The sequence below is a fragment of the Accipiter gentilis genome, chromosome 2, assembly GCF_929443795.1.
Source record: "Accipiter gentilis chromosome 2, bAccGen1.1, whole genome shotgun sequence".
Classification (NCBI taxonomy): domain Eukaryota; kingdom Metazoa; phylum Chordata; class Aves; order Accipitriformes; family Accipitridae; genus Astur; species Astur gentilis.
This window is the reverse complement of record NC_064881.1, coordinates 3,605,070-3,626,730: the sequence shown is the minus strand read 5'-3', so window position 1 is coordinate 3,626,730 and position 21,661 is coordinate 3,605,070. Positions and strand designations below refer to the sequence as shown.

General features: G+C 42.8%; 1 protein-coding gene across 3 annotated transcripts in view; it reads left to right on the top strand.

Annotated features, from left to right (window-relative positions):
- The window catches only part of ANKRD29 (ankyrin repeat domain 29), a 34,278-nt gene extending 13,362 nt beyond the window's left edge, over positions 1 to 20,916 (top strand). For 2 of the 3 annotated variants that reach the window (XM_049828178.1, XM_049828159.1), the window contains 6 exons: positions 3,554 to 3,652; positions 6,704 to 6,802; positions 12,578 to 12,676; positions 13,120 to 13,215; positions 14,313 to 14,411; positions 15,991 to 20,916. In XM_049828178.1, the coding sequence (XP_049684135.1) occupies positions 3,554 to 3,652; positions 6,704 to 6,802; positions 12,578 to 12,676; positions 13,120 to 13,215; positions 14,313 to 14,411; positions 15,991 to 16,074 (576 nt within the window). In that variant the 3' untranslated portion in view covers positions 16,075 to 20,916. The remainder of the gene's footprint in view (positions 1 to 3,553; positions 3,653 to 6,703; positions 6,803 to 12,577; positions 12,677 to 13,119; positions 13,216 to 14,312; positions 14,412 to 15,990) is intronic. The other variant, XM_049828170.1, reaches the window with a different exon arrangement.
- Positions 20,917 to 21,661: the final 745 nt, after the last annotated feature.

Below are 21,661 nucleotides of genomic sequence, written 5' to 3'. Positions count from 1 at the left end.
GTTATAAGCATGTGGGTTCTTAAAAGGGTTTGCGTGGCGGCACGTTTTCTGAGCAATACTGCAGGTCAAATGGTATGTCAGAGGCTATTTTTCAGCAGGTAGTGATTGCAGAACATCAGCTCCCCTCCCTTGTAGCACATTTCAGAGATGATAAAACACCGTATAATTCTGAGCTACTTTCAGGTGATGGTGGCAGAAATGAAGAGGTAGGCAAATAGGGAAGTCTACACCAGATAGGGTGGTCTTATCAGGTGCTGCTGTTCCAAGTGCTTATATGGGAAATTGGCAGCTGCTGTATGTGCCACCAGTAAGGAGAACATAATGTGTGGCTAAGAAAAATGGTTTCAGAGGAAGAATTGCAGAGGTAGCCTAGAGAACTGCCTCCTATCTGATCTGGAAGGGTTTGCAGTGAAGGATTAGTAGAAGCTACACTGTGTCACGAAAACAGGGTATGAGCAAGAAATAAACCCAAGGGGACGTGCCTTCTCTCAGCTGCACCATCAGCCTCCCATCTGCTGTGGCCCTCAAAGCGCCTCTGTGGTTGCCCACGTGTCCCTGCTCCCACTTGCTGCCCTGCTCAGAGTTTCCAAGAGGCTTGCCAGTGCCAAAGATGCTGCTTCAGCTTTTTGCTCATCTCAGCTGAAGCCAAAAAGGAAAGAGGGGATCACATGGCTGAAAGGGATGTTAAAACTCTGTCAGTTACTTCTTTTTTTTTGTTTTTCATAACTCATCTGCCTTTTCTATGGCCTGTAAAACATTAGGGTCTCCAGCTAGAGCTTGCTGGAGGAAAGTAAGAGGAAGCGAGATGGAAGTTCAATAGGGGGTGAGAAGGGGCTGAGTTCTTCTCCTCCTAAGAAACCATGGACCTTCACACTGTTTGACAATTCCTTGATTTAACTGAGTGCTGTCTTACCACATAGTCAGTGGAAAAGATTCCTGGCCCCAACCTCCCTTTCTTACCGCAAGACCCATCTCTGTTTATCACAGTGGTGCCCCCACCCAGAGCATGCAAATGAATCCCAGTCTCTTCTGTTGAATGCATTCAACTTGATAGGAGACACGCAGTAGAGTAGCTCTTAGAACCCAGTTGTTTTCCTGATCAGGGATCAAGTCTTGGAGGCAGGGAGTTGTTACCCAATTCTTTCTGACCCAGTAAGTATTTGATTCAGGGTGGACAGCTGGAAGTAGGGACCACACAATGCTTTTTTCTGATCCCTGGGCACTGATCAGAGTGATCTAGGAAACTTGGTCACTCTAGTCTGAAAGATCTAAAATATACTTGTTTTGGAAATATGTTATTCTTTCAAAAAAATATATCTGTCTAAAACTGTTCACTAGATTCAACCAAACACTTGGTCAGGAACCCCATTTTGAGACACTTAGACATATCCTGTGAGATGTGTCCCCCTTCTTAAACCTCAAGCTGTGACATCTCCCAAGGTGGGATCACACAGTTGTACTCCAAGCACTGGGCGTCAGCTCTGCTATGCTAAGTGCGGTTAGCTTTGCAGGCCTGCTTTTTATTTGGGACCTGTCATTTGGTTCCCTCCAGAAATAATGTTAATAACCAAACAATCTTCTTAAAATAACAGGAGTTTGTTGAGAACACAAGAATTTTAGAAAATAAAAAACAGACCGCAAAGCAACAAACAAACTATTCCCACATGCAGCTAACTGAGCATGTCTGTTTACCCTCCACATGGGGACCCTCAATATTTTTAAGTTTCCTATAGCTCATCCTTCCCTGTCTCTCCACAGAGGACCTCCAATTTGGATAGCACAGTTTCTTTCTTAACTCACTAACCTTTCTCTCGCCATTTCCTTCAGGGGAAGAATATTTTTAAATGTCTCTGGTTTTTGTTTGTAGCCCTTTGATCTCGTAACTCACTACTTGAGCAAAATGGCTGTCAGCTGGTTGGAGACAGGAAATAGGTTTCACGAAGCTGTTAGCTTTTGCCATTGTCTTTTAAGTGTGTATAAGGTGTTTTTTTTAATCCAGGAACCATTGTGGTTGCTTTTGTGTTTTGTTCCAGCAGTTCCTATTAAATTAGGGTAGTTTAATTTGGCAGGAAAGTCTAATGACTCATTGTAGCTATAGAGTAACTTAATTCCACTGACCTGATTACACAATATATTTACTCAAATAATCCAGAATTAATATGCAGTTCTTAGATTGTCACATAACATCTTCACACCTGTGATTTTGCTGACACTCAAGCCTTGTTTGCTTTTCAGTGTCGTAGGGACGAAGGGTGAATATGAGTTTTTGAGAGTTGCTATAGACAGTCCCTGTGGGTTATTTCAGTCATGTCAGAGCTTCAATTTTCATGAGGTTATTACAGGCATGAAAAAACACCACAGATTAATAAAGTTGATTGGCACTTCCCATCATAAAAGATCCATTTGGCAATTTGGGCTGTAACTTCTCTTGTGGATATCTGTCTGTGTGGAAAAATTCAAACAAAGCTTTGGAGCTGTTTCAGAGAACAAGTCTGAGGGAAAACACAATCTCTTGCCCACATTAATAACAGCTCTAGAAACCATTTCTCTGAAATACTTTAAATAGCTTGACTTGTGGAGGAGGGGCTTGAGACAGGGAGAAGGCAGGGAGAGGGAGAGAGACCTCTGGTGTGGGTGACTGGGGTTGTGCATCATCTTAGCATGGTGGCATGGTGCCATCCCAGGCAGAAGATAAGAACTTCCTCTCCATATCAGTGTCAGAAATAAGGGTAATTTTTGAGCGGGGCACAGTGCATTTAACAAGACAGCCAGGCTCACATTTGCTATCTTAGTTGTTTCAGCTGGCTTGGAGTCAGCAGCCAGTGACACTGAGGTGTTTCCCTTCTCAGACAGCTCCCAAGGGAGCAGCTTTACAAGCAGGATTTGATACACATGCCTAGGTCTCCCTTTAGTGGTGACGTGCAGCAGCTATAGCCACCTGGGATTGCTCTTACCTGCAGGGATCACTTCTTCAGCAGAAGTAATGGGGCTTTCACTGATGGTCAAGGGTTTGGTCTGATGCACACTCCCACAGTTAGCTAGAATCCTCCCTACTCTTCTTCAGGCCAACAATCAACAGATGGGAGGCAGGGCACAACAGGGCATGAGGTTCTGGCCAAAGAAGGGTAGATGAGCAGTAGGCTCTGGAGCAGGGGAAAGGTGTGCTGACCTTCAATACGTGGAAAAGCTTGGCAGGGGTGGGGGACTTGGCTGTAAAGGGAAGAGACATGGAGGAATTTGGAGTTGTGAAGGGAACAAAGCTTCTAGTGAGAAGGCAAAAGACGAGGAACAAAAAGAATTTTCTTGGTTTCTGTCCCTCACTGAAAAAAAAAAAAAAACCCAAGAGAAAACTGTTTATAGTGACAGAGCCAAGTTTAAAGATTTATGGGGCAAGACTTGGTACTGAAATTATGAAAGATTCAGTAGCTAGTCGCTACAGAACTGCTGTGAGCCAAATTCTGAGGACCCTTAAAATTTGCTTATGTTTTATGGTGATATTCAGTCCAGCACCTGCCCTCTCACCTGACGGTACCCATTCTTTGTTTTTTCACAGGATGGAGGTACTGCTCTTCTAGCTGCTTGTCAGTACGGGCATGCAAAAGTAGTGGAAACTCTGCTGAAGCACGGTGCCAACATTCACGATCAACTTTATGTGAGTTATTTGACACAGATAATATTGACAACATTGGTGGTGGAATAAATGTGCTGTTGGTTGGACAACGGCGGATACTCTGGCTCCAGCACAGAGAAGCATTTGCCAACATTGCAGTTTTATAGTACTCTTCTAAGATGTGCATTTTGTTAACTCTCTGCTTTTCATGATCCTGGGAGAAGTAGCACAAAATCAGAAAAAATGATTTGGCTGCCTTTTGGTTCCTTACCTGCATGAAGGATATGTACCAAATCTGGATCAGATTTGTGCTATTAGCCTTGAAGAAAAGACCATGTCATGTTCTACCATAACTTGCATTGCAAATGTAAGAGTGAATAGCTATGAAGCCCCTGAGGTACTAGAAAAACAGTTCATCAGTTTTCTGCCAGAAGGAGTAGTAAAAGTTAAAATCTTTAAATACGTTTTAAATCTTTTTTGAAAATATCAGTTAAAATGATGTTATTTGGTATTTGTGCATCTCTAGCTTGTCAGTGTTTTGGGCAAAGAGTAGTTAATATGGCTGAACTGACGTTGTTTAGTTGGCTTTTCAGAAAGCTGGATTAAGCCAATGAAGCACTGGATTTAATTTACTTCAACGGAGACGCAAATAAATTGAGCTTTTCAGCATTCAACAGAAATGAATGGCAGATTTTGCCTCCACTTCCCATCATGCTTTCCTACCCCAGGGCACTCAAGACTGACAAAAAGGAAGTCGTTTCCCAGCGATATATGGTTTTTTCCAGCCATTTCCATGCGGTATGGATCTGCAGGTTGCTGTCACACTCAGCTCTCATGAGCATGCGTGGGACCTGAGGGCTGGTGACCACGGAAGCCACCAGCATGCTAGGGGCTGTGCACTGGTCGAACAGGGGGTCCCCACCTCTGCGCTGCCCTCACCCCACATTTATAAAGAAGGGTGTCGCACCCTCACTGCTGTGTGAATAGAGATTGTCTTTCTAATCTGAGGGCAGTGATTCATACCTCTGCATGGTAATCCCTGGGGTTACCACTCAATTTAAAAAATATCCATGCTGCCACACCTGCAGACACTTACCTAGACGTGAAGGCAGTGAAATAATTTCCTTGTTGTCTCTCCTGGAAATAAGCAATATTTGCAATTGGATTTAGAGATGCATTTTTATTGCTCACAGCCATTGGGCAAAAAGAGTCAGAAACAGCTGCTTAATAAAATAAGAACACAATCTCTTGAAAATGGGCATTAGCCTGGCTTCTTTTGTGAGACATCGCCAAGCAGCATTTGCAAAGTGGTATCTGGCTGGCAGTTTCACTGGCAGGTGGACAAATAAGAGGGATTTCGAGCATGCATTTCGGTAGTCCTCCCCAGACCATCATGGTAAGTGTTGTAACCTTAAATTGACACATGTGAGTGGTAGAGAAGTCAAGAGAATACCCTAACTAAACGGTATTTCTTGCAGAAACATGTTATAGTCTCAAAACAGCTTTCTCATTACAGCATCAATTCCAGTCGAGTACAAAACTAATAATTTTTAAAATGGTTAGGTGTTAGGGAACCCAAGGTTGTCCATCTTGATTGATGTTACAATAAAGAGCTCTTTTAATATTACACAGCCTTGTTTACTTTCTAAATGGAAGCGTTCTAAGTCTGAGTTTTGCAGGAAGACAAGTAGCTAAACAGTATTTCTCAGCAGCCAACTGCATTCAGTCCCAACATAGCGATATGCCAACAAGGTCTCTGGAGGTAGCCTGCAAAGGACCTGATACCATCACCCTATTTCACGTACTCGCATAGCAAACAGAGAAAACAGGACCTCAGAGGGCCCAGGAGTATGCATTTGTAGTGCCAGCAGACACCTCTCTTGTTTACCAGGACATTTGTCTTGAAATCAAGGTCAAACATTCTAGATGCAGTCCCTGGGGCACTATATTCAGCTCATGCTTCAGTAAGTCTGTGCTGAGTTTTGCAGGAAGAGGAGTAGCTAAGCAGTATCACTCGGCAGACAGCAGCATTCAATCCCAACATAGTGATATGCCAACAAGGTCAACAACAGGCTTCCACTAAAATGCCCTGTATTTTGTGATAAGCATATGCATGAGTTGGCATGAGATGTGTACTTATACATGTGAGATGCAGTGAAGGGGTTCATTCAGGTCTCTATTTAAACTAAAGGAGTCTCACCTCCTGGAAAAACTTGCCCTAGCACCCTCTATGCTGAGGATATAGGATGGGTAAACACCTGTCTCACTCTCAATGCAGACTTCCACTTCTAGTTGGTTGGATGGACTATAATGCTGTTTGGAAATGTTTAATCAAAAAAACTTAATGAAATATGACCTTTAATTTTTTTTCCTAAGGAAGAAGTTCCTGTGAAGTCAAATTCTGAGAACATCCGCACATGAAAGACATGTTGAAGAAAAATAAAATCCCTTATTTGTTCACAATTTGCTCTTTCACAAGCTTTTTGCAGGAAAATGCTGTTTTCTGATAGGGCTATGAGATACTCTGTCTTGCACATGCTACTTTTACATTACTATATTACAAGTGAAGTCTCTTCTACAAGATGTGCCAGAGCAGTGGCGTGGTAGTTGCTGAGGTGGCACAGCAGTATGGCATGGTACTTACTCCTTCAGCCGCAAGGGCAGACTTCAGTGCTGGAGCCTCCAGTCTTGCAAAGTCCTTGAACATGTTTTCACCATGTGTCTATGTAGAAGAACACTTCTCCATGAACATATAAATGCTAAATGAACCTATATTGCTATACAGGAATTAATTTCTAGTTATGTAGATCAATGCTTCAGTGAACTAGATTCTTAGTATTCCAGACCCAGGATTTAATGCTCGGTTTGATACGTGATGGGAGCCAGTGTTTGTACATACCGGATGAAAATGTTACCAAAGTTTGTTATGAACTAGACTTTGGATTTTGGTAATTATTTCTTGAGCATGGCTGTATATCTGCTGTTACAGTGCATAACAGCTTAAGAACAAGAACTTGATTCAGTTTGGTTTGGTTTTGTGTGGAAAAATGGCATCATTTCAACACAGTGTAAGCTGGATGTATTTGTTCTTAGGATGGCGCTTCTGCAATTTTCCTGGCGGCACAAGGAGGCTATCTGGATGTCATCCGATTGCTGCTTTCTTCAGGAGCAAAGGTTAACCAACCACGGCAGGTAAGCTCAACATTTCAGGGTAGAGCTGGAGTCTCATTTTTTACAGTTATAAAAGAATTAACACTGGAATTTTCTCCAGGCATCAGGTTCCCATGGAGGTGTTTCACTGTGAGGCTGATTGCGGCTGTGCCTGCATCTGTGTTTTAGTTCAGATTGGTAATGTGTTTTTGACCGAGTACCCCAGTCATTTCAGCTTGCATGCAAACTAGATTGTTACTGGAAGAAGTGAAACTGGAAGCTCTGTTCTAGGTCTGCACCAGTTGCGCTTACACCCTAAAGCAGATCAAACCACTGACTGATCCTTTGAACAGGTCTGAACCACATGCATGTTTGGGCCAGGGACCAAACTAAATAAAAATAAAAACCTCTAGCTGTATATAATGTTGATGTAGGGGCCTTGCACTGCCTCTTGAACTATTGATCTGTTTCTGTTATACCAAGTTACTTGTGAAGGTCTACACAGCCTACAACATCCCTGAGTTCTTTTGGAAGTCCTTGGAAAAGCTTTTGAAAATCTGGGAGCTCTAGTGGGAGACAGTACTAAATTCAGTATATTGAAATCACCAGGCCTTCAGTACTGTGGCTTCGGCGTCGAAGCTGGTCTTTGACAAAAGCTTTTACTTTTTTACTTTTTTTTAGTTTTACTTTGTGTCATCCTTGTGCACTCTGAAACTCAAGCGTGAGTGTTCGCTTCATCTCTGGAAGTTCTTGATACCTGTGGAAAGCCGTGCTGTCCCCATTTCCAGCTAGTTACTCTAGTGGGCCTGATCCTGCAAACACATACGACCAGTGGCAACCGTAAATGTGAAATTAGCTCCTCCCTAGGCAGCGGGGCTGCTGTTTGATCATTAAATGATATGTATGAGCTAGATTTGTGGCTGGTTCAGAAGTCCCTGCTAGGGTGCTAAGGGCTAGATCCACCTTGTAATCACTGTACACTGGTGTTAGGTAAGGGTGCAAGAGACTTCCTAGGTGTTACACTGACTATGGGGTACATAAGTATACATGGTGTACAGAGACATATATAAAAGCTCTCTTGGTTTCCAAAAACGGGTTCCTTGATTGTTTAGCTGTTTCCTGACTCTAAAATCAATGCTTAAACAGCATATTTAGATGCTGCTTTGAGTAGCCAGGTGTGGGAGTTGCACAGCTAGCTTTACTCCCAGCTGGTAGAAATGTCTGTTTAGAGACAGGGCTTCCCAGGAATCTTTTCCTTCTTTGAGAGAGCCTCCCCTGTGGCCTCCTGAAACCCTGCAGGCAAGGTAGCTGTCCTGGGTCTTCACTGTACATTTTAAATTGATGGGATAAGGTCTTGTCCTTGCAGTCAGTCACGTGTGTCTGCCAGGTGGCTGTGATCACTGACTACAGCAAGTAAAAAATCAGCAGGCAAGAGCAAATTAATGTGAAAACTCTAATAAAAGTGGACAACGTGGCATGTGACAAGCTTTGCCAGGTATTTTCAGTATTTCCTTTCATCTACACCGAAAGCCTGACAAATCATAGCCTGGCAGCAGCGATTGATCCATATGACTTCTGCTGCATCTGTAGGTCTGCATAGCCTCCTTGCTGCTCCTGTAGTATAAGGAAACTGGATTAGTATTTTATGTGTCCAAACTAAAGTAATTTTCCTGCTGTCTCTTACCCTACCTCTCCAGCACCAGAGCTGTGCTGGCAGCTACTCCCTGTACTGATGCTTTAGCTGCTCCTAGGTTGCCTCCACACTGTCTCCCAAGATTAAGATCAAGGTTAAGAAATGTTAAAAGCTGTTAATTAACACAGTCTGAAAGATCAATGTAGAAGGATAAACCAAGGTATGCATTAATGCTTTTTGATTCGGTCAAAATAAAGTTGGTGAGCCTTAGATTTAGCTGAACCACGTTGCCATAAAAACTGCATTCTGCTAACCATAATTATAGTGCACCAGCTAATTCTTTCTGACAATATTTTTTTAGCTCTCTAATCCCATTTCTACAACACAGTGTTTCATGAGACTTTTTTAAATCTTAGTTGAGGCAAAGACTTGAGTCTGTGTGAATGTTCCTCCTGGCTCTGTTTCATCTCCGGGAGGATGGGCTTACTTTGCTTCAGGGTACCTCCGATCCCTGCTAAGATTATGCCTGGGTAAGTCTGTGGCATTTGTATTTGGGCCCACTGTAATCTGAAACATTTCCTTAACAAATGGAACATTTTTACTGTTTAATTAGTAAAGTAATGGTTGGATGGACTTCAGTCTTTCTTACTAACAAACAAATTTGTACTTTGTTCGAAGGTGGCATGTTGGTCATGAGGAATGTAGCTCTAGATGGGGCAGTTTCGGTGCCAGATGACTCTTACTGTCAGTTACAAACTACATTGCTCCCACTGCTGCAGGAAACTTTTTTAAGCAACATAAAATTGAATACAGGGCTGCAGAGTGCCAGGTGTGAATCGATGCTTCTCCTTCCTCATGGTGTCCAGGCTTTCCTCTCTATCTTGTGAATTTGGGGGCTTAATTCATGTGCCTGAGCGTGTGCATCTGCCTTGTATGTCTGCTCCTGCTGCTGCAGTGGGTACCAGTTTCCCTTCAGTCTTGTGTCCCATCTCCCAGTCCCACAGGGGTGCCCCTGACACCGTAGAGCATCTCGGATGGTGCTGTCTGTCTGTGTGCAGGCCCTTCAGCTCAGCTCTCGCAAGACTGAACAGTGAAGCTTCCTGGCAGGTTTCTTCCCTGGCAATGTCATTTCTCTTGGATTTTAGCCGTCTTCTGTTCTTTCTGACATCATGGAGCCAGGCAGGAATTCTTTTGTCATCTTTTTGTCTAGACAGAGCTGGGGGCAGTGTCTGAAGCCTAGTGCAGGAGATGTTTCTTTGCTTCTCCAACTCAAAAACAGAGTGAGAAGATTATTTGCCAATGAATTTTACACTGTTTTGGCAGCCTGTGTCCCAGCAGGCTTTAGTCTAACTGGCTAAGCGGATTCAAAATACTCTGAAAATTCATGGATTTTTCTTAACATGATATGCAATTACATATATATTTAAGTCAGTAAACCTATATAGAGTGTAGACTTCAGACAAGCAAGCAATTTATTAGCAAGAATTCAGCTGGTGTAGTGGTGCGAGTGTAATGATGGGCAGGCAGAACAGTGGAGGAGATGACGCTGAGTAGCCTGAGAGTAGGGGCTGTCTGTCCCTGGAAGTCCTTACTGGGAATTCAAGGGGTATTTCACCTCCCACCCTAATCTGGCCCTTTCTAAAACTCCAAGCCACAAGCAAACATTGAGATTCAAAGCTGCAAAGCAAAGTCATTAGTTCATGGGTAAGAGAAAGAGAATCAGAACTTTCAGTCAGAGTATGTTCAGAACTGCTGGCTGCTGGATATAACAAGATGTAGTCCATATATACTAGCTTGTAATCAAATGCGGAAATAAGCACAGCTTAAAAACATACGGGGGTATTTAACATTGTTCTAGGAACGTAGTGGTCTGCAGTCTGCTGGCTGGGCAGAGGGACAAGGAAAGGAAAGTAGGTTTTGAACTACATCTTTCCCTGTTCTCACTTTCTTCCTGATTCATCTCCAAGCCCTAATATCTGTTTAAACAGGAATTCTCATGTGGCCTCTCAGTACAGTGTAATATCTCTTTTGCACCATACACCAGCATGAAAATGGACAGAAATCTCATCTACTCCATATAAATACTATACACATTTGCATAAATGTGCATGTTAGATGCTGTTTGCTTAAGGGACAGAAGCTGATATTAGTCAATGTGAGCCCACCATCAACCTCATCATTTTTCTTCTCTTCACACTAAGTCCTCCAAGACAGTCACTCTTTCTCACAATGTATTTTTGCTTCTAGCCTATAACTGAGATACTGAGGATGATGTCTAATAGCAATACCATTAAGGACAGTTAGTGGTAACAGTGATGTTACCCAACACTTGGATTTCCTTCTGCTTCTTTTCACTTATACCTGAAAATGAGAGTTGTTCTTACAAACTTCATCGTGAGTAAAAGAAAGGTGCTATATTCCCTATGCTGTGCTTGTGCTTGCATTTCTTGTGTAAATAGAAGTGTGGATTTGCACAGCATTGGTTCTTCATGAAAATTAAATTGTGTAGGCTGCTTTCAGATATTTTCCAAGTTTTATAGGCTTTTTCAGTGCCCCTATTGCTATTTTCTAGAGCCCTCTGGTGGGGGAAGATTAGAAAAAATATGAAGTGTCAGCTTACTGGTAGGGAAAACACTATAAATTGGAGATGGACAGGGTTTGCCATCATGCTAACATCACATACGCTGTGTACAAGAGAGCCTTTGTTATTTTTGAATCACAAAGAACACACATTGTATTAACAGGATATATACTAGAATGAGGTCAGTCACTAATTTCAATGAGTTAATTTATAGAGAAAGGATACAAGAGCGGGCAAAGATCCTGTTCCTCACCATTTGAGAAGACTGAAGATCTCAGGATGTGCATTTGCTCTTTCTCAGAATCAGAAAAAGGGAAGCCCAGAATATTATATCAAAGGAAGAAATAACTTTTCTGTTTCTTCCAAAGGATTAAGTCACTAGCCCATAGAAAGCAGAGAACTGGTTCAACAATGTTTTTTTGGATTGCATGAGCAAGTCACATGAATCTTCTGTTGGCACTGGGGAGAGAGATTGCTTCTTTGATCAAGGTGGAAATATCTTATTTAAAGTAAAAAAGTTGTTTTCTTCTGAAACTTCTCATTAAGGCTCTTTTGGAAGCCCCAGTATATTTTGTCTTCCTTTTTCCTGCCAAGCCTTCAAGGCTGTTGAGGGTGGCGAGGGGAACTGGCAAGCACTGAAGGCAGAAGCAGGCACCCTGCTATGTGAAGCCTCACTTTTATGTTAAAGTCCATATAGGCAAAGTCTTTTGTTAAAGGCCCACGAGAATCAGTTTGGCACCACATAACCACTGGAGTCCTCCTGTAGTCTGGAGAATTGGGTCATTTAGAAGCAAAAGGAGGACAAGACACAAAACTAAACTCTAGTTGTGCCAAGAAATACTTCTACTGTTTCAACTCACCTTTGCCTTTGGGATGGAGACCCACCATGAGGTTTAGTTTATTCTGAATGTGCATTTTATTTTCTGAGGTTTTCTGCTCAGATAATGATTGCATAGGACAATTTTTCCAATGAGATTGTTCTCATGCTGGATTCCTTGATAATTGCCGTGTTTTCTAGTGGAGTTCTTGAAGAAAAAATTTGTGAAATACTCACCATTGCTGTAAGACAGGATGTTTTCACCAGATTCCCTGAGGGTGGATAATGTAACTAAATATTTAAAGTTGGTGATCATCTTGCATTGCTCCTTAGCTTCTATAAACAGCTTCCACTCCATATGCACAGAGACCCAGCTCCAGAGTCTGCCCGTGCATGCTGAGATTTGCCATTATCTTCTGTCATGTCTAGCCACCTAGGGTTCAAAGTACACAGGATACCTTTACATTTCAAACTTCCCCATGTATTTCAGGCACAACGGGTAAGCCAAAGAGGGCTTTAACTGTTCACACAGCAATGCACATTTCAGGCCAACTATGCAAGAGAAAGCAGCTAAGGATGGCTCTACTCCACAGCTGGAGAGGTTCTGACTTGATACACCAAGCTCCCATGTGCTTTTGGAAGCAACTCTGCATATGTCTGTCCATGATGCAGGATTTAATTGAGGAATTGAAGTACATCCAGTCCAGTAGGCAGACTTGGGCGATAAAGTACCAGGGAGCACAGGATCTCAAAGCTAAATGGTTAGCAGTCTTATTTTGTTTGCAGGATGGGACGGCTCCCTTGTGGATTGCATCACAGATGGGTCACAGCGAAGTGGTGCGAGTAATGCTGCTGCGGGGCGCTGAGCGAGACGCTGCGCGGGATGTGAGTAGCACTTCTTCCTGTGCTCTTCTGCAGCTTAATGCCTCCTGGCTTTTTCTGAGGCTGCAGGTCTGCCTGAATGTAGGCCTGGTGTCCCCAGAGTCCATCCTGCTTGCCAGGTTGTAAAGTCCCACCATGGGCTCCCTTTTTCCTGTTGTGTCTGGGACAGCTTCCTGGAGGGACCTTCTGGAATAAGGGAATGGAAATGTCCATATAAATGAGAGACAAAGGTGATAATATGGTGTCACTGGTTCATTTTACCCTGAAGCTTTCACCTGCCAGAGGAACAATCCTCCAGCTGCTCTAAAACCAGCAGCACATGCTGTGGAGGTGCCTCCTCAAAGAGGGGGGGGGGGGCGGCGGAGAACTGGCATTTCTCTTCACGCAAGGGGAATGCGGGTAAAGCACCGGTAACAACTGAACTGAGCTTCCTCGGTCTTTTAAAGGACGGTACGACTGCTTTACTGAAGGCTGCCATTAAAGGGTACAACAATGTGATAGAAGAGTTGCTGAAATTCTCTCCTACGCTTGGCCTGCTGAAGGTTAGTAGTGAAACACACAGATTTTTAGGCAGAAACTCAAGAAGGTAAAGGGTCTGATGAAAGACCTGATGTTTATGATTATGCCATTGAAGGCATAATGATGTTTATGATTATGCCATAAGGAGCTTAGGCCTAAAAAAGTCAAGAGAAAAATGAAATTATCTTATTTAGCCTTTAATGCCACACACAAATGAATCTTTTCAAATGAAATTGTGAATTTGATTTTTGGAATGAGGAAGCACATTGTGTCGTAGAAGGAATTCTCCACCTTTTTGTCATCTGATTTTATCTCTACTGTAAATGGATTGCTTTCGACAGTGCAGTTTTTTAGCATTATACCCTGTCCTCTATTGCATTTAGTCAGAAAAATAGTATCCTAAAAGATCTGTTGTGAGCAGATTCTCTACTTGATTTTGGTTTCCTCTGAATTCAAAAAGTGACTTGAAAAATAATAGATATTTGGAAGCTGCTTTTTAATAGCTGATCTAATTTTATGTGCCTATAAATCACATACTTTGACAGCCTCTGTGCATGCAACTAATTGGCAATTTTGATGTATTTGAAAATCCAGGTGGCATTAAATTAGTTGTTAATTACAAATATGAAAGAGCTTCCACACTTATTTGAACTGTCCATTTGCAGCCACAAACAAAAGGCCAGTCATGAAAAAAATCACCATTTAGCTGTCTGACCTTGGGACCATTAATCATCAGAGAAAGAAGATAAAATGCCCAGATGGTTTCCATTACTGCTTGTGCTTCTGTTTCACTTATTAACGGCTGATTTTGCCAGGCAGAAGCAAGTGCTGTGTTCATTTCACCTCTGATGTACTGACAAGGGTAACTTTCAAAAGGAAATATTGCTCTAGTAAAGTGAATTTGACTTTCATTTTTATTAAAGCATTTAAAATCACCTCCTTCATAGCCCACTAGCCTGCCAGCACCCTGTCTAAACCAGACCCTATACCTTTGATGACCTAATCTCTTCCGTGTTACTTCTTTCTTGTTCATAGGTTTGTTCTTTGCAAACATTTGTGTTTCACTGCCTTTTGGTTTCTTCCCATGCATGGTACCAACATCTCCACCGGTATTTTCTAGAACGGGACCTCGGCTCTCCACGCAGCCGTCCTGAGTGGCAACGCGAGGACAGTGGCACTGCTCCTCGAAGCAGGAGCAGACCCGTGCCTGAGGAACAAGGTACGTCCTGGCACGCCGTCCTGGGCAAGGAGCAGGTGGGGAGCACCGAGCGGTGGAGCCGTGTGTGCCATGGAGGCAGTGGCACCCCACGTTTCTGTGTTGGTCCATGGTTGCCTCTTGATCCCTTTCTGAAGCACCACCATTTGGTCCATTTGTTTCTGTACGCAAGCATCTATAAGGGTGCTAGGCAGTGCCACTGGTCATGCCAGTTCTTGTGAAGTTACATCAATCTGAGAACAAGCAAACCGTGCACTCACTCACTGGAGCACCGCAGATTAAATTGTTAACTCTAACTAGTCATGGGCTAGCTAGATTGCATTTTAGGGAAGCAGTAATCTGTTACCGTTTTGATAAGCCATAAGTTATATTCGTATCTCCATACAGACGTGTAAGGAGGATATTTCCACAGCAAGAGAAATGTGTGTCTGGGTGCCTTTGATAAGAAAACTTGGCTAGGATTCAGCACATTGCTAATAACAAAAAATATCCCAAATTACATGCATCTTTCCTGTATCTTACTGTAAATCTGTTAGTTTATTGAAATAGTTCCATATCCTTCTTATAACAGCAACTTTTCTGCAGAAAACTTGTCTTAGTTTTATTCTGTAAAGTGTTTTAACATTACATGTTTGATAATTTCCATGAAAATGTCTTCCTCTGAGTTGTGTCTATGAACTATTGGCCGCTAGTATTTGATATCTAGCTGGATTTGTTAAGCTGTGAATGCGTGGTCTGGTATTTACTTCTGGTTTATGACTGGGTGAATGAAAGTCTGTAATACAAGTAATCCAACACATACCTTCTAAACGATTTGGTCATTCAATATCACATCTGTGCCTGTTATTTCTGCGTCATTCCACTTGATGGCAGCAGAGTTAACGCCGCTCATACAGTAGTTCGTGTTAATAGGCATTTTGTTTCGATACTATCACCCAAACAGTGCGCAAGATTTTTATGCTACTGATGGTGATTTGCAGCAGGAGGATGTGCAGTAGAAGAAAGTCTGTGGCTGTAACCTCTCCTACTGATTTTTCTTTTTTTAAATAACACGCAATTTCGCACAAGAGTGCCTTTGCAGGACAGAATTACCGATTTTCAGAGGTAGCTTCATTATAAATACTTTATGTTACCAAAATTGGATTCAATAAATACAGAAGACCAAACTCTGATGTTCTATTACCAATCCTACAGAATAGCACTGACTATTTCATAGCAATTAAAGTCTTTCCTTGGATTTTTATGGACTTTGGTACTTAAAGACCTGCCTCATCTCCCCCAAAAAATCAGCAGCTATGCTCTCTATTGCTTCTGTGGCAAGGGATACCATTTATCGCCTGGGCAGTCAGGACAAGATAAGCTGACCACTCAAATCCCACACTGGGATTATTTTGAAGACTTGAGGGAGACTTGCACACTGAAAGGTGATTTCTTAAGATATCTCCAACAGTGGTAGACACAACACGGGAATAAACATGTCATAACAATGCCCAGTACCATCTTCTTTAGAGTTTAATGCTTTTAAACCACGTTTTGGAAATACTTGTTCATTTCTGCTAACCTCAAGGTTTTTTTGTTCCAGGCAAATGAACTACCAGCAGAACTAACAAAAAATGAACGCATCCTCCGACTCCTCCGCACGAAGGAAAAGCAAAGGAAAAGCTAATGCAGCCCTGTAGCAAATGCGGTTTGACAGAGATGTGCCCTGACCACAGCACCATGACAGTAAACCTAGGTTGCCCGAGAAGGGCTTGTTGGAACAGTTTACAGAACTGATTAGCCTCTCCAGTACACGCTCCCTGAATGCACGAGGCCCTTGCCATGGGCTCGCCATGGGCTAGGGCCTCAGCCTGGCATTGCTGAACGAGAGCAGGGCTTGGCCGGAGAGCTGCGTCGGCACTGCAGCCCTGCCTGTACTCCGGGATCCCGCTGGTCCCAGCACTGCCGTTTGCTCCTCCATGCCTGCAGCATACGTATCCCCGCACGCGCAAGCGCTCCCACTGTTTCAGACACGCGTCCCCATACCGGCATGGCCACACACCTGTAACGGGTGCCTCGGGGCGCACGTGTGGGTCGGGAGCACTCGGCCCTTGTGCCAAAAGGATGCCCAGACCTCGCAGCTGTTTGGATGCAGCTGGCCCCGGAGTAGCCCCATGGTGCCGCTGCCCTCCCTTCGTTGGCAGCGCTGGCTCAGACCATTGCTCTCTACCTCCAAGTGCCGCATGGGGCTGGAGGTGAGATCCCACCTGTGACATCCCAACAGGAAAAGTCCTCCTGCCAGCCTAGGGTTTTGGTAACATTTTGGCTATACATGAAGCTCCATAAAAATGATCCAAAGCGTTAACAAATTATGCCAAAAGCTACCGACCAAACAATAAGCAAGGAGATGTCCTCCTCAGTTGTAGCATCTTGATCTGTCCATGTCTGGCAACAGAAGCACAGAGCAGCCATTGATAGCATTCTGCAATGCATACACAGTGCTCTGGGGATCCAACCCCAACCCTACAGTCTATGTACATGCATTTTTGGGGGGCAGGGGTGAGGATCGGTCGCTGAGCAAACCAATCAGGGCATAGCATTCACTGGCACAAGTAAATCAGAAATTTAGCTGTTGGGCACAACAGCGCAGATGCTATAAAAGTGATATACGTATGTTCTGTACACGCCTATATGTGACACTATGGTTTAGTACCCACAGCTACTATGCAATGCACTTGTTCCCCAGGTCTGTGACGGGAGTTAAGGAAGTTAATTACCCACACAGTGTATGGGTGTTTGAGCAGCTGGTGAGAGGGTTACACGGAGCCACACTCAAATAGGCCCACTAATTAATGCAGGCATGGAAAATGAACTCTCAACAGCAGTTTTGGCCTTTGTTGTGGTTGAGATGCTTAGACACACTACTAGTGCCTGTGTGGGGAAGGCAGTGCAAATTGTAGATGGTTTGTGAAGAGCTATGTTTTAACCATGTTGCCGTAAGACACCCCGTTAAAACCCAGTCATTTCTGCAGTATAATCAGTATATAATACATCCTGTTAGCCACAAAAACATTAGACATTATTTTACAGCGAATTGAGGTGTAAAGTTAGTTCAGTACATATATCCAGGCACTTCACCTGCCTTCAAACCTTAGCAAATTACTGAAAAATTGCTTTAAAAGTTGAAGACAGAGAAGATTGTAAGGAAAAAAAGTATTTCCTGCTTAAAAAATACCTGCCTAGGATTCAGCTGCACTGTTGCAGTTTTGCTTCAGTGAGTTAAAAAAAAATATCTTTTAGTGAACTAGCACAAATGAATCTAGTTTACTTAGTGCAAATTAGCCATACATATTACCAACTTATGAAGTTATTGTTTTTGTAAGTTAGGTAAGAAGTCAGGGTTCTGGTGAAGAGAACAGAAGTGGGCGTACATTTGCTTGCAAGCTGGAATTGCTATTCAATTTCTATTCAGCATTAGAAAGGGAAGCTTTAGGTTTCCAACAATTTAAGAAGACACCAGAAAAATCTGTTTGTTTAGGTAATTCATGCTGCTGTATTTTTAAATTAAAATAATGTTGTGCCTAACAGAAACTTGCAGACGAACTTGCAGAACCAAAGAATTATGCAAGATGCTTAGAGGATGATTGTATCCAGGGTTAAGTTCTGCAAAAGACTAAAAAATACTGAGCATGCAGAAATCTCAAAAGCCTTATTGGGAACGTAAGTTGTACAGCATTATATGGGACTGGACTCTAACTTCTTTAACAAGCAATGCTGGAGAGGATAGTTTTATTTGGACCCCCCAGTGGGCTGAAGATGAACATACTGTTTTGGAGAATGCTAGAGGGACTCTAGGCAGCCTGGCCTCAGTATTGATTTTTCTCCCTAAAGTTTCTTCAGAGCAACAGCTGGGAACAACCACACTCACGCAGATGAAAAGCCCTTTCACAGTTGTAAAGGGGGAGGATAATCATTAGAAGGTCTTCAGTAGTCATGCTGGGTGAGCGATAAGTACTCTTAATATCAGACATGCTGTAATGATCAAGCGGTCTTCCTAAAAAATGTGGAAGCATCCACTGTTGGTGAGGGCCTCCTATTTTTTCCTGATTGCAGAGCACAGGAAAGAGGATAGGGCAAGCCAACAGTAATCCTGTGACAGCTGAAGTACGCGAGCTGAGACAACAACATGCAGGTGTCCAGCATCTGCAGGTGGCCTCTCCTTTCTGTCAGACATATTTTCTTGTGAGAGTCACCTCACCCCAAAGGGGGCAGCTACTCAGCAAAGAGCTGCTTCTTGAACTACACCTGTCCATGGGAAGATGCATGTCCGCTCCCCACCATTTGGAGTGGGACTTTCCAAGTTTTGTGTCCAGCTGCCTCCATGACTGGCCACCACAGCCGGGGCTCTTGTGCAACAAGCAAAGAACCCCTGGGATGCTGCATCCTGTACGGACCATCTGCTGACCTCCTTCTGAGAGGATGCAAGTTACCAGGTCCTCCTTTTTTTTGAGTGATATTGGGCTATAATGGGCTTTTCTTATTTCTAAACAAAATTTGGAATGTGGGGCTAGCATGGCTTGAAGGGAGAAGCTTGTAGCTCCCTCCTCGCTCTCGTTAATGCTGGCTGATAGGGCACACAGGCTGGGGGGGGGGGGGGGGCTTTGCGGTGGAGAACTGGCAGCAAAGCCCCTCTCTGCCCTGTTCAGGCTGAAGCTGAATCTAGCTTCAGCAAAGACACTATTCAGCCAACATGGGATTTTTAGGCGTGGAAACCTTCCCATCGGGAGCATCTGTTTCATCTCGGAGCCTTTGGAGAGAGGGCTTCACTGTAGCCAAAAGGTGCTTATTCTGCCTGTAGATGGGCTCAAAAGTTGCAATACCGTTTCTCACCATGCAATTAACCTTTTCACAAAGAAACCTTAACAATTCTTAGTATTTATGTAGCTGCTGTTATCTCTAAAGTGCTCGGTAAATACTGCTGTGGTTTGTTTGTTGTTCTAAAACCAAAACCTACTTTCCCTTTGTGGCTGAAGTGATTCACTAATATTGACAATAGTTCTTTGCATAGTTGTCACGCCTTTTGTGCAAGGCTTTCAAAGTCCTCTGCAGACACCATTACCTTTGTACGTTTCAAAATGCATTGCTGGAGGAGGCAGGAAAATAGATTATTTCATTCACACACCAGGGAAATGCAGCAGCTGTTCATCAGTTCATATAAATAGACAAGAGTAAATTTAGACTAGAAATTAAGGGGCACCAAATCCATTTCATAGATGGCAGGATGAAGGTAGGTACCATATAATGATGTGAAATAGAACTGGGACAGGATAACAAGCCAAATAATTTTTTGGGCTGGGTTTTGGGGTTCCCTTTTCCCCGAAAGTGCCATATATATATATCCATCTTACACCCCCCAAAAATCAGCTCTGCTAGCACGCTGCTTTTAGGCTGCCTCTCTGCACATTCAGACCCAGGGGCACAGACTGCTGTCCTCTCCACCTGGGATTTATGCAGGTGCTGTAGCCTGGTGACTTCCCAGCAGCTACAAGTGAGTATGAAGGATGTGCAACCAAGAATAGGCTCCACAAATGAGTGAAGGAGACGTATAGACATCTTTCTTTTATTTCACTAGTATCAAGTTGTTGTAGGATGGGGATGAGCACAAGGAAAGGCCCATGGGGTACAGAGAGAAGTGGCATCCCATCAGTGACATGGTAGACTCAGAGGTCCCAAATACATGGATCTCTTCATTTAAGATGATCAGTGCAGTGCAGTGTGCAGGGACATGTATTTAGTAATGATACAAACGGCAGTGTTGTACCTCCTGGCTTGCCCATGCTGTTCTCCCCTTGGAGTGAAACTTTATCACTATTGATCCACCCACCTCTGTTTAGTTTAGAAGAACTGAGAGGATTAGAGCTCCAGATCAAACAGCTGCAGGTCATATTTGGTGCACTTTAACAACAATGATTATTTGCCTCAGAGTCAGAGCCTCATTGCAAGAATAATTCACACTTCTTTATTCAGCCAGTCATGGTGACTATTGGGAAATTCGTAAGTAAACCAAATCTCTTGTTGTCTCAGAAATTTCAGAATGCTTTTCTGTACAGAGAAAATGAGGTAGCACAAACCCTGTCCCATTTGTACTTCACTTAATATGAACACTGAATGGATATAAAATACTGCCTTTGTCTGGAACCTTTGAGTGAGTGGTGTTAAATCGTTAATGTTTGCTACAAGTCCAACCAAAGATTATACACATGGCTCTTTTTTCCAGCAATGGAGTATTGTACTGCACACATGGGACTGAATGGAGTTGTGCCTTCTCACAGTGGGTCTGCATTTGGTCCTTGGAAATGTCACAATAGTTTCATACTTTTCTGAATTCCGCAGTTTCTTTTGACCTGCCCTTTTAAGCATTTGATAAAAGCTATATAAATTTATGTAACTCTGTGTAAGACTAATATTCTGCAACAGGAACATTGCTTTGCTAAAAAACATTTTTCCATACCATCATTTCAATAAAAATTAATGTAGTCCTCAGATTATCTTGTCTGCATACGTAGATATTTCTTTCCTTTCCTCCATATTCTACTCTTTCTCTTTGTAGAATACCAGAATTCATTTCCTATTTAAGTAAAGACCACTTCATTCTATTCCACTTGATTGATTAGGCTTTTATTATTTTCCAGGTCTTTACAGATGAGATAGCATTCACAAAACAAATAAAGCCAATGCCCTGGCTTGAGAAACAGGAAAACTTAATTTAGCATGACATAACAAGGTTTGTTTGAAAGATCCAGACATCACTGACAGACTCCCCTTGACATTAAATCCATTAGGTCGGATCTGAAAGGAAGACTATAAAAAGCAACTTAGGAAGCAAGGGAATAAGACTACACTTTTATTCAGTTAGTCAAACATGTCTGGGTGGTTCTGTTATTATTCCTAAATGTAAAACTGGTCCTTACACTGATCTGACCTACTTGAGTTTAAAAAAAATCTATGCCCTGCTGCTATGCTCATTATGGTATGCAGTGGATTATGAATGGTATAAAAGGGGAAAAGAGTCTACATTGAAAACCATATTTTTTACTTTGTGTTTGACATCCCATGCATTTTGCCTCATTCCTACAGTTTTCTATTGTGGTGAGCTACATTTTAAATCTTCATCAAAAATTTCTACAGCCACAACTCAGTAAAGCATCTCCATCTATTCAGAGAATGTGAAGAGAAAGTGCTATGACTTGTTCATGGCCCAAATCACTACAAAG